General features: G+C 43.5%; 1 protein-coding gene across 2 annotated transcripts; it reads right to left on the bottom strand.

The window, feature by feature from the left end:
- Positions 1 to 6,481: 6,481 nt before the first annotated feature.
- On the bottom strand, positions 6,482 to 13,222 carry dusp10 (dual specificity phosphatase 10). 2 transcript variants are annotated; one of them, XM_068737320.1, is made up of 4 exons: positions 13,031 to 13,222; positions 11,005 to 11,834; positions 7,412 to 7,780; positions 6,482 to 7,030 (listed from the first exon to the last, which is right to left on the bottom strand). In XM_068737320.1, the coding sequence occupies exons 2-4, from the start codon at positions 11,786 to 11,788 to the stop codon at positions 6,765 to 6,767; spliced, it is 1,419 nt and encodes a 472-aa protein (XP_068593421.1). In that variant the 5' UTR covers positions 11,789 to 11,834; positions 13,031 to 13,222; the 3' UTR covers positions 6,482 to 6,764. The 2 variants fall into 2 exon arrangements, with proteins under 2 accessions (XP_068593421.1, XP_068593423.1); XM_068737322.1 differs by lacking the exon at positions 13,031 to 13,222 and having other exon boundaries at positions 11,005 to 12,630.
- Between the last annotated feature and the right edge of the window lie 11 nt (positions 13,223 to 13,233).

Genomic DNA, 13,233 nt, shown 5'->3' with positions numbered 1-13,233 from the left:
GTGAAATGGGCCGTGACCTCTTCTACTCTCTCTTTCTATCTATCTCGCTCCATCCTTCACTGCTCCGCTCTTTCTCTTTGTCTCCGTGATGCAGGAGGATAATTCATACTCACCAACCAAGAGCTGACTGCAGAGAATCACAGGCCAGAACTCATTTACAGCAAGAATAGATCACAGGGAGTGGGGTCGGTGGATACAGATCATCCTGACTAATCGACGTCACAGGAACATATGGCCAAATGTATGTGGACACTGAAACATAACGCACAAGTGTGATTGTTGAACTGCTGGAGTAAATACACCGTTATAACAGCCTTCACTCTTCTTTAAAGACTTTCCACAAGATTCTGGAAACCTGGCTGCAGGAATTTGCTCCCATTCAGACACAAGAGCAACAGTGAGGTTGCGCGCTGATGTTGGGAGACGAGGCCTCACAGCCTGCGTTCTCAGTTTATCCCAGAGGTGCTAGAAGGAGTAGAGGTCAGAGCTCTGTACAGGTCAGTCCAGGTTTCTTACCATAAGACTGGCCATGTGCGTATGGACATAGGCCATGTTGAAAAAAAAGAAAGAAAGGGCCTCCCTCAAACCGTCGCCACGAGGTTAGAAGCACACCATCTTCTAAAATAGAATTGTACGCCGGCGGAAATCTCCCATTCTGAAAAGTCGAGCCAATTTGTGAAGTGTCTTAAACAGCATTCTCTCTACTGGCCATCAGGGGGCGACTCCTCTGGTTGCCAAAATATGTCCGATTGTATAGAAGTCTATGAGAAAATGACCCTACTTCTCACTTGATTTGTAACCTCAGTAAACATCGTAAACGTGAGTTTATGGTCTCAATCGCTTGTCTTGTAAATCCTCATCACACAAGTCATGGCCTACAGATGGACATTAGTTGTGAGATTGAGTTTTCCTTCCTGAATTGTTTCATGTGAAAAGAAATAATGAAAGCATAACAAAAAATATAATTTTGCGTGACAGAAATATCTATATTTTTGTATCCCTTTATCACTTTTCATAGGTCTGTTTTAGTGGTTCCGACTGACTCAGACAATACACTGGAAGTAAAAAACATAATGAAATGATTAATACAAAGAAAACATACTGTCAAATTGAGATTAAAACATTAATATACTGAAAAAATAACTTGCGTAAGTCAATATGGTTCAGCACTATCTATTGGTACGAAACACAACTGGACTAAACTGTAAGAGAAATCGATTGAGCACTTTTATCGATGTTCCCCTTTTCGTCTCGTTAACCTAAATCCGTGTCGTGCTTTGGCATATTGTGTTGTAAAGTAAATATGAGAAGCTTTATTTTATGCATGAGTTGTAAGTGCAAAGTGCTGCTGTAGATTAATTTAGTGAAGCCTTGGTGGGATGACGTGCGAGTGCATCTTCCTGTGACAGAGCGAGCAGCTTTGATGGTAACCAGTGCAGCAGTCCTCAGGCTCAGAGATCCTCTCTGCTTTATTTCACCGCCGCCTCTGACTGTGTGTGTGTGTGTGTGTGTGTGTGTGTGTGTGTGTGTGTGTATGTATGTGTGTGTATGCATATATGTGTGTGTGTGTGTGTGTGTGTGTGTGTGTGTGTGTGCACCTGTTTGTGTTTGTGTGTGTGTGTGTGTGCGTGTGCGTGTGGACAAGGTAGGTCCTCCTCTCAGGCCCGTGTTGCCTAATACGTCCATGCAGGGCTCGCTGGAAAGCGGCGTGCAGCAGCACAAAGATCAGGGCTATTCTGGTGCTGCCAGCCTGCTCAGTGCTGATAGGAAAGGATTAATGAGGCGGGGCACTCATCACTTGTAATTAGAAACAACGCTAAAAAACTATTTTTGGGCGTGTTCCTATGGAGAGATCTTGACCCCGGGGCCAGCGCCCCCACACCCCTCCGCCGCTGGCCGTGAGGCGAGACGTCTGCGACGTTGGAGTAAATATAGGCCCATAACTCCTGCAGCTATGTGACACATGGTTCAATGGAGGGGAGCGCAGATAATGCACAACTCTGGCTGCGTACTCCACTGGATGCTCGCATGTCGAGAGGCTGATCGAGGCTGCCTCTGAACATACACACTGTGGGTCGTGTTTTGTTGTTATTGATCCCAATAATCAGGGAGACTCTGAGCTTCTGTTGTTTCCTGGCTTCTGTTGTATTGCGGGGACTTGGTCACATGAAATATTTATCCCTCCATCTGTTGTTTCTCTTTTAATATCAGGATGTTTTGAATGTAATGTACCGCTGTCTCTTTTATAGCTGAAGCAGTGACTTGATCAACTGATGAGTCGATCTTCCGAAGTGATTATTTCAGTCATTTTTTTTTTCTAGCAGCTCAAATGCTGCGTTCTTTCTGCTTTTCTCTTAGAATCATTATAACTTGAATGTCTTTGGGTTTTGGACTGTTGTGCGATCTGTCATCTACAGCTCTGGGAAATTGTGATGAAAACTTTTCATAGGTAATTGATTAATTGAAGAGAAAAAAAAAGAGATTACTCAATAATGACAAGAATTGTTAGTTGCATTATTCGTCTCATGCTTAGAATTTAAACTTGTATATATATTTTTTTAGCCACTCTGGGGCATCTGAAACAGGTTTTAACACAACGCTGATATCACCTTTTATGGTGTGTTTTTTTTTTCTTTCTTTTTTTTTAGCAAAACATTGCTTATTTACCATTATGGAGTTTCTGTGCACCTTATTAATATCAGCCCAATATTCACTTTCCTTTTAGTTCTGTTTTAGTCTCCACCGACTCTCGAGGGAATCATCAGGATCTTTAGCTGCTAAATGCTCCACTTTCACACTACGGTAATTTCATCCATTGTTAATGTAAAAATATTGATGATTAACACTTAAATACAACATGAGACATCGAGCACGTTTTATGTTTTTAACCAAGACATCTGCAGAAACATATTTCTACTCCTCTCAGTGGCCAAAGAAAGTTCCTCCATGTGAAACGGGGAGAAAATAAACGTCAAGGACGCCGAACCAAACTTGAAGCCTCCTTGTTTATTTCAAAGCTCACAAGTAGGGATTACAAAATTACAGTGCTTCAATTGGAACAGTTCAAGGAGTAGTAGGAGAAGAGTAGGAGAGATGACAGACCAGTTGAGGAATTTTGAGCAAGTCATGCAAAAAGGTGTGGGAGAAGGCCTCCGTTATAATAGCACCCTTTGTGGAAAAAAATAAATCCATCTGTCCGTAGGTCAGTGCAAAAATAGTAATGAATATATGCATACAAAGAAAATAGATATATATTTATATACTGTATATACTTGACCGTTGACTACAGACACAAAGAAAGATACAGAGACTTGTAGAGTGAAGCCCGTTTCCACCGGAGTCTCTGAGCCCAAAGCAGAGACTCTTAAACAAGTCCGGTCATAAAGAGTGCACATCAAATATGACAGCTTGATATTGTTCTAATACAGAACCGTGTTTCCAAATAAAAGGGAACAGACCCAGATGCCTCGTGGAGCTGTCAATCAGGCTATGACCTCTACAGACACAGAGCAGTGTGGGAAAGACTGACAGCACCATAATGTCTGCGAGTGTCCGTCACAGACCAGGAGCACACAGCATGCTTCGTTTTCCAACCAGAGAGTAATGTACAGTACTACGGTTACATTGTTCAGTCAAAGAGATCATTACATACAAAAGCCATGTGCCGCTGCGGTTTGTAGGAACCAACAGATGGGACAAAAAGGTTCATTTTTCCTATATAACATTGGCTCAGATGCTAAGCTCTCTCTCTTTTATTTTTGTTTTTTTTTTATTTTGAATTTTTTTGCAAATGGTGAATCACTAAATATAAATGCACAAGCTACAAATGTGTTGTAAATGGTTATTATATACCTTTTTTTTTTTGTATCATATTCAAATATATTGTGGAGCACCTGTAGACACCAATGACAACAGCAACAAAAATACAAAGTGAGGACACGTCGCCGCACAAAACATTTTTTGTTTTTTGTTTTTAGAACTTCTTTGTCGATAAGTCACACGTATAAAACTCACTTCAATCTGAGGCTGCAAACTGTCATTCATGCTCGAAATGTTCGCAGAGACCTCAAAACTAGTTCACGATAGTCGGGTAAAGAAATAACCTGTTACAATTTTATTTGCATAGCATGAATTTTCACATGAGGGATTTTTTTTTTGTTTTGTTAAGCTTATTGTTGTGAATGTCGTCGTAAAGCCTTACCGGGTGCGCTGTGTATTTGTATTCACTACGCTATGAACACTTCTTGCATTATCCTTCATCTTGCTGACAGAGACACACATGATCTTTCTCCAAACGTTTGGGTTCAGATGTACTTTTGAAGATAAAATGGTTCACACAGAGTGTATTGCAAAATATATATATATACATTTTTTTGTTGTTTTTGTTGCTTTGACAGTGATATCATTAGCCCTGTGCTTCATTTTAGTCTTTTGTTTTTCATGCAAACAATGGAGAGCTGAACAGAAACCGTCATTTGTGAGGAAGCTGCTTCAAGTCGACTTGGTAAAATACAGGAAAACGCTCATAACTGCCTGTTGTTTTGGACTACGGTTCCTTTTACATCTTGGGAACGTTGACAGCCCTTGGGATTCATCAAATCAAAACCAGATCAAAGATGTGTACTCAAACAAGTCTCTCAAATTTAGATGTTTGAATGCTCACTTAATAAATGGCCTCGTGATATACAGATAGTTGACAACGCATGCATCCCACCTGGTTAAGAAGTTTCCCTTTTTGTAATCGTCACTAAAGCTGTCACCAGCTGAGGAAGTGTAAAACTGACGGGGCTGAAATGCGAAACTTAGATTCTTTTTCAGCAACGGTGCAAAAATCTGCAGTTCGGATCAGAATGAAGGCAAAGTAGCACTAGCAAGCATTTATTTCGAACTTCTCTTCTTAACCATCTACATGTCGTAATATGAGTCATCGGTGATTATAGTCAGGTGCAACAGGATGAAGGTAAACTTTGTGAGCCTGCATATACTCTTCACTACGCTACTATTTAGTGCGCAGTTGATTTACAATTCACATTGGTATTCAAAATTCCCCTTCAAATGCCACCACGAGATATCAGAGTTACATAATGAGCATTTTAACCTCGAGGCTTTGAATGCTATTTTCCTCAAAACGCTGCATATTAATCAGGAACGGCAGAAAGAAATCCGTACGTCACACAGAGACCAAGAGCTGCTTTTTGTCTGGGAGTTAAAATTCGACCTCGGTGTGTTCTGCATCTGTGTTGCACGTGATGGTGTGCCGTGCGCAGGCCCAGTGGTGACACATGAATTAAGGCATTGATAGAGGCACTAGAACAGCACGTGACAGCAGCGCTCGCCTAAGCAAGGCAGAAGAGCTCACTTAACTGTAGCTTAGTGTCAGCGACAGGGAGTTGCAAAAAAGATTAGAGAAGGGTCACGCTGCTCTACTGTACCACCACCGTCCCACTGCACTGCAACCCACGGCAGAAAGTCGATGTTTGTTCGAAGTCTGTACCTCAACTCTGCTACCTTTTTTTTTTGTTGTTTTTTTTTTTTTGTTTTAATGTGGACTAAATCATAGCTCAACATTTAGGGCTTCGACACAAATGGATGTAGCTACATGGGGACTCAGTCGAGTTTGTTTTCAACAGAGCTGAGAGCAAAAAAAAAAAAGAACAGTGGAGTCGACAGAAGCCGGCAGTGAAAGTCCACATTTCACTGTTACATTAAACATCACCAGTAGCCCTGTTTTACAATATTCACTGATTCTTTTTAAAGTATTCTTTCCTCTGCCAGCAGCCATGCATTAAAAAAAAAAAAAAAAAAAAAAAAAAAAAAAAAAAAAGCTCTTATGGCTGTCTGGTAATATATTCTGTGTATTGCTAAAAAATATATGCATATGTGGATGCAGGAATGGCAAAACGAAGATACTGGAGCAAACGCACGAAATATGAATTTGTGGTTCTGATGACTTACATAAACCCACAAGCTGCACTCAAAAATAAAAACCGCATTTTTTGTTTTTCCCCTCTCTTGTACACGTCTGCGCCGAAATATTACAGCATAACTGTGAACATATAGAACTGAACAACAGTAATTACATTAACATTAAAATGGTACTTCAGCAAAGAGCTGGAAATGTTTCGTAATCATTACATCATTATCATTATATACATATAAGATCAAGGTCTCAGTTGCATTCCACTCTGAAATTATTGCACAGTAAGCCACTGTGGGCTCGTCATGGTCACCCCCATAAACCCCTGTATAAAAATAGAACAACAACATTAACACACCAAACAAGTCTTCATCTTTTTTGTTTATCTTTTCTTTTTTTTTTTTCTTTTTTTTTTTTTTTTGACAGGCACTGCCGTGGCCAAACCCGCCTGAGTCTGCAAACAGAAGCTGTGTGCCAGTGTGAGCTTTAAGAGTTTCTCTTTGTCAGTAATTGCCCCTAAGCACATAGAATATCTTTCCTCAAACCAATTTTGCTTCTCCCTCATGTTTGCGCCTCTCAATCACAAATGGAAAGCTTCCCGCTGACCGTTTTCTCCTCCTTGGACTTGGGCCAGGTCCAAACAGTAGGGATTTTTTTTTTTTTGGCATTTCTCATCACCACTGACCCAGAACTTTGGCACTCCAGAGAGTCCAAGATGAGCATGAGGAGATTCAAGAAGAATACAGTGGCTCTCAAAGTCCAACCCAGCTCATAGAGCAGCCGGCCTCTCTCGAGAGGACAGTGAGAGAGTGAGTACAAGTGCGAGCGTCGAGTCCAGAGGCTTCATTTAGACAACAGTTTCCACACCGATCAGCTTTGGCGTGAGGATTCGTGGCGTTATTCCGTTGTTGAGGTCCTCCTCGAACTCCAACAGCTGGCCCATGAAGTTGAGGTTCGGGGAGATGATGGGCCTCCTGGTTTTGACAAACTTGTAGGCGTCTGTCATGGTCATCCAGGTGTGCTTCATCAGATAGGCTATCACGATGGTGGCTGAACGAGACACGCCTGCCTGGCAGTGGATCAGAAGGCCCATACCTGCTTGATGTGCTTCCTCTGCAGAGAGGAACATTGAAACAATTAGAACATAATGCAGTAAATGCTTTGTTCCCTCGGGGGAAGTTCAGTCATCACACATAAGATATTAAAACTACACATTCAGAGAAACATACACAACAACAATGCACATTACTTTTAGGCAATTTGTAACCGGTAGGCAACCAACTCGGTTTTTAGCATCACAGAGATCTCTGGACTCAGTATTACCTGAGAACACTGCTTCAGGCCTACGAAACATATTTACATTAAACTCTAAACTCTCGATTATTCTTTGGTTTAATTGCTGAAAGCTCTAAAGTAGTAGTTTAGTCTTGAAAGGTCACAAGACCATTGTGTTAGCTTACACGTCTGCAGTGAAAACAGTGGAAGTTTTCATACCGATGAATTCAAACGCCTCCTCGAAGTACTGCCGCAGGTTCTGCTTGTTGCTGTCTGTGGCGGGAAGACGTTTGTAGACGAAGAAGCCCGAGTCGTAGTGGTAGAGCGGCAGGTGGGTGGTCACGTTTAGGATGAAGCCGATGTTGAAGCGCTGCAGCAGGTGGATGTCCTGAGCGTCGTGCTCGTTCCCCAGATAGAGGAAGGGCAGGATTGGTGTCAGCTCTGCGTTCTCTATGTCCGGGGTGGAGGGCAGGGAGTGAGGTAGCGGCCCGGTCGGGCCAGCAGAAGCACCGGTGCCCATGCCCTCGTGAAGGTGCAGCGAGTGCTCGCACAGGTTCTCATGGCTCTGCCTGAAGCAGCTAAGGCCTCCTGTGAACACAAGCGGAGAGATCGTGAGACTGGCTGAGCAGGAAGTACAATTAAATAAAACTGCCAAACGGAATTTTTTTTCTTCCCCTTTCTGATTGCAAATTGGACCTTGTTGGGTCTCCTTGCCAGGGTTAAGGGTTCAATTCCCAGTGGAGCCCTCTATGCTAAAAATACATGCACTCATGCTTCTGTGCACCACATGGCGCACGTTACAACTGAGTAGGACAAGTACGCTTTGCATACACGTCTGATAAAAGCATGGACAACTGGCTTTAACGTGATAGAAATCTACACATGTCCAGACTACACTGCTAGATTTGGTTGTACTTTGAATGTCTCCATTTGGATGGTGAATCAATATCAAGGGATCGGCAGTGTTTCTATTTGCAACAGCTAGTTTCAAAAAGGAGACAAATGGCCAAAATAGCTACTTGAACAGTCTCCGCTGTCTAAATCACACAAGAAATCCCCCTTGTTAATCTGCCGGTAAGCAGACGCGCTAAGTGTTTAATACACTTCTCACTGGACATCTGCACTTCTCCAAAATAACTGGTTTCCACCTGTTGCTAGTGATGCCATGGGCCAAAGTTTCCCTTCAGCACAAGAGTTGTGGGGAGGGGTGGAAAGTGTCAGACAAACACAGTATCAGTTCATGTATTGTTCACGTTGCAAGAGTTGACATCACGCCATGTGAGGTCATCGCACCCCCCCCGACCCCCCCCCCCCCCCCCCCTTGGTGATCGGGCAGGTGGGTTCACCATCAAACAGCCCGATTGTTAACCATGAACAAAGACATTAACCTGATGTTACGCCGATAGTGGAACAGCTCTCTCTGTCATGGGATGTTGTGGTAATACTTGCACTGTGGTCGATATAAGAAAGGGAAGTCTTTACAGGCCCTCTGACAACAAAGTCAACAAGAATTTGGGGAATAGATAAGAATAGGTGGAATTTCCACTGATCATTTTAAACACAAAGCTGTATTAATGAAGACCACTTTATCGGTATTTAAAAACTCCACAATGTCTCATAAAACCTTTCTTGCAACACAATATCTTTGTCGCACATAGTTTGCTCAGAATGCCACGATTAAATAAAGTACAAGATCAGAATTTTTGACTAGATTTTGACAGACTATTTTCCTTCATCTTAATGGTTAAATAAATAAAGTCTTAAAACAATATTAATTGATTTTTTTTTTGGGCACATTTTCATATTATCACCTTATAAATGTGTTGTTGTGTTGGCAAACATTTTAGCAGAAACAGAATAGTATTCATTTGAAGAAGAACGTATTCACTCTCTTTTAGCTCTGTTTTGGCCTCAACCTCTTTAGCTGCTAAACGCTGCTAAACCTACGTTCACCAGCTAGTCGCTACCGTTGAAAATGAGGTTGATCGAGAACAGTGAGACAGGAAAAAACAATAACTGCGTGGTCCATAAAACCAACCAATGAACTCAACTAACCTCCAAACTATGGAAAAACTTAGTTTGCTGCCGTGACATTTGAAAGCCAACGTCGCTTGACTTGTATCAACAAACAGCGAACTTCCTCTTTTTCAAACTGAACCACAGGCTTTCTTTTCAGGTCGAACTCGGCTGATAAACAACTTTTCATAGTAAACTGATAACAACAGAATCTTCGGTTGCAGCACTTTGCTGTGAGGCGAAACCTGTCGAGTGCGACTGCCATTATCATCTGACTAAACCCAAAAAAGGAAAACATGAAAACTGATCACTTTCATAAACCACAGGCTCAGTTCCTGTTTAGAAATTACCGCCTCTGCCTCGCAAAGGCCTCTCACACCACAGACCTGCTGTTCTCAGTGCTTACCCTAAACCTTCCGACCCTGCTGACATGTCGTTTATTCGTCAATTCTGACGGATCAAACGTAACCTGTTGCTGCTCTTTGGCTCCTGCGTGGCAGGGACGGAAGATTTTGTGTTTCCAGTGTAGCAAAACAAACGTATCGCGATGAATCATGACTAAGACATGCTGGGAACTAAGCAAATAATGGAGTAAATTATTTAGTTGCAGTCATACAAGCATGTTCCAAATATGTCACTACTACTACTGCTTGTAATAACAATGCTCCGAGCCACTTTCCCTTGAGAAAGAATTCTCATATATTTCAAGCAAATGAAGAATGAATCACCTCTTCATTTAGAAATAAATAAAAGAGTATTAGAAGTATTCATTCCAGCATGGAAAATGTTCTGCTCAGGGCTTGGTTTTGTTTTTATGATTTGGTAAAATGTCAACCAATAATTGATACATGCGAAGTATTTGATGATCAGACATGTAACATGGGAGGTCATTCCAGATCTAACAAAAGGACTTGTGATGCAGACAGGAGACAGGCTGAGCCTTTTGAGAGAGGGGGTCTTGCGTTTTGCCAACCAGCGGGAAGAAAGAGCGAGACAGTCTGCCTGTTCCTCCCAGTGAGACGCGCTTCACACACAGACACCGATGCGGGATGAGAGACTGGAGAGGAGCTTCGTCCATCAAAGCGCACAGGAGGACCAGAGGACGAAGAGAAGAAGACAGATCAAGGTGCTGTGATCTTACGGCTAGACGCTGACTGGGAGGCATTCAGGAAACACTCAGCCCAGCCCCCAACACGACATTCTGCTCGAGCTTCAAACACACACACACACACACACACACACACACACACACACACACACACACACACACTAAAGATAGAAAACATGGCAGCGACCCAGGGACTGCCATCTCAATAGGCTGCCTTATTTACTAACAGCTGCTCTCACTTCCTGCAAAATGCGTAATTAGCGTCATATAGAAAGCTGGTGAAGAGCTTGAGCATATGTTTATGTATGAGGGATTTAGATTGAGCGTGCATAGGCTTGATTATACGTGCAGAAGCTGTTGTATGTGGGAACTGCTGTCATGTTTCGGAACAAAGCTCACGTGATAAAACTACAACCAGTGTGTTTACAGGTCCAGGTTTAACAGGCTTTACACACACTACACATTATTTTGCCACCACATTAGTTTCATATCAGTTTATATTGCCGCTAAAGCATCTTCCACTTCTAAATCTGACTTTCTTTTCAGATGTCTTAACTGATTTACTTCCTCCAGAGTCAAACTTAAGCCCATAAAGCTGTGGTTTCTCTCCCCGTTTTATGCTAGACAGCCTTATTTACTCCCCCCCCCCCCCCCCTTCCCAGTCTTGACAAACCTACTTAGGTGTTACCTTTGAGGATGATGGGGTCCTTGCCCTCCCTCCTCAGTGACTCCAGGATCACATGCAGCGGCTGGGAGAACGTCAGCCGGTTGGGGTCCATGGTGCTCTCATCGTAAACCACAATCTCTTTGGAGAAGATGCCCTTGTAAGAGTCTTTGCCCTCGCGGCAGGAGATGAGGTCCAGCACAGTGATCTTGCCCTGCTGCAGCCGCCGCCGGCTGATCTTGTCGGAGCAGTTGATGTGCACGGCCCCCCGGATGTGGCTCTTGTTGTACTCCATGAAGGGCCGGCAGTCGATGATGACTGGCACGGGCCCCACGGGGTGTCCCATGGGGCAGCAGGTCATCCGTTTGGCCAGCTCATTGGGGTGGATGACCCTCACGCATGACAGGGCCTTCGGGGTGCCCGGGGCGAGACTGGGGGCGCTTAATGCTTCATGGTTGCTGACCATAGGGGTGGGGGGCCCGGCATAGCTGAGGTTGGGGCTGCTGGCACTCACCTGGCTGTGGTTGATGCTCTGGCTGTCCTTCTCATAGGTAGTCACTGAGCAGCAGCTGGCACTGCTGCATCCACACGACAACGAGCGCGTGGAGCCCTTGGATGAGGGCATATACGTTACAAGATTGGCCGTCGCCCGGATCTTCACCACGGTGGTGCTGATGACTGTCTTGTTGCTGCTGCTGGTGGCGATGGAGTCCAGGTAGCTGGTGTCCAGGCGCAGTTGGAGTTCCTGAGGTCGGATCGGCCTTGGCAGCGCCACCACAATTCTGTCGTCAAGAGGAGACGGAGGCATGGGGACGCCGAGGGCTGGACGGTTACGGAGAAGTCAACAAGCCGCTCTGTGGGCACAGAGATGAGACAAAATATGAGGCGAGGAAGAAAATTTGTGAGAAAACCGGTTCGGCTCAACGACTTCTGCATCTATACTGATTCAGATCGGAGCTGTGAATGAAGGAGAGCGGCCTCCTGTCTGTTTGATCAACATGCAAACTAGAAAACGGCTGCTGAAGTCAAATATTAGTAGTGTCAATACCTGCAGGGCAACACCCAACTTGGTGGGAAAATTTTAGGCGTGACAGACTGGCCACTAATAATAAACAGTGAAATCATTACAGAGTCTCGAGTAACTGAATCACTTTGAGTGTAAGTAATATGAATCATCCTCCAGATACTGTACTCTGTGTGTGTGTGTGTGTGTGTGTGTGTGTGTGTGTGTGTGTGTGTGTGTGTGTGTGTGTGTGTGTGTGTGCGCGCGCGCGCGCGCGTGTGCGTGCATGTGTGTGTGATGTTGAATTTTTCATCCCAACTCTGGTCTGTCTGATCCAAAGCTTTTATAACAAGAGAGGGAAAAAAAAAAAAAAAGATAAAATACTGCATCAACGCTACGCCGCAGTTGGGTCTCTCCCCCAACAGGAAAAGTCGGAGTAAAAAAAAAAAAGAGGGGAGGCAATTCCTTTTGATCGCCAGCCTGAGCATTTTTAAAAACCATGTCATCCCGGCATATTATGTAAAGACACCCGCCGAGCACTGCCTGTCCCGGCCATTGCCGTCCTTTCAGCGCGGTGCAGGTTCAGCCAAAGCAGATATCATTCATGGCCAAATTCATTGAAGAAACCGGCATGAGAACGTGCCGAGAATGTGATAAGGCTTTCGGGACGAGACGAACTGATCCGATGAGCTGAACACTGGAGGAAATTTCAATTTCACAGCGCTGTATAAAATAAATAAATAAATGTTTACAAAAAAAAAATTAAATCCGATGGTTGCATTTTAAGGTGGGGATTGTAACTTTGACGCAATGGAGGGATATAATAAAGGAAACAGCTGTAATAAAACACTTAATTCATGTCATTTAAAAAAATAAATATATATAGCCTACCTATCGCCAAATAAACTGCTAATAAGCTCAAAATGGTAGCAGCAATTTTGTATTCCTCTTCATTAATAATAGAAGGAAATATCTATGACTGTGCATTTCAAAAACAACTTGTGCCTTGGACACTAATTTCCGAACTTGACTTGTATTTCAGCTTACCGGTGTGTGTCGCGGTGCACTGTAGACGGATTTATTATCTCCGCTCGGTGACAACGTTGCCTCCATTCAGTCCGTCCCAGTGTTGTGGATCGGCAACATTTTTTTTTTTAGTACTTTTACCCTGCTCCCCAGAAATAATATTGAAGGAAGTCTGCCAGCCTACAGAAGTTGCGCAGCGGGATTGACGCGAGTGTGAGCCAATG

This window comes from Cebidichthys violaceus, unplaced genomic scaffold, assembly GCF_023349555.1.
Source record: "Cebidichthys violaceus isolate CVI_PGR_0920_01 unplaced genomic scaffold, fCebVio1.0.p SCAF_78, whole genome shotgun sequence".
Classification (NCBI taxonomy): Eukaryota; Metazoa; Chordata; class Actinopteri; order Perciformes; family Stichaeidae; genus Cebidichthys; species Cebidichthys violaceus.
This window is presented reverse-complemented; position numbering and strand designations above follow the sequence as displayed.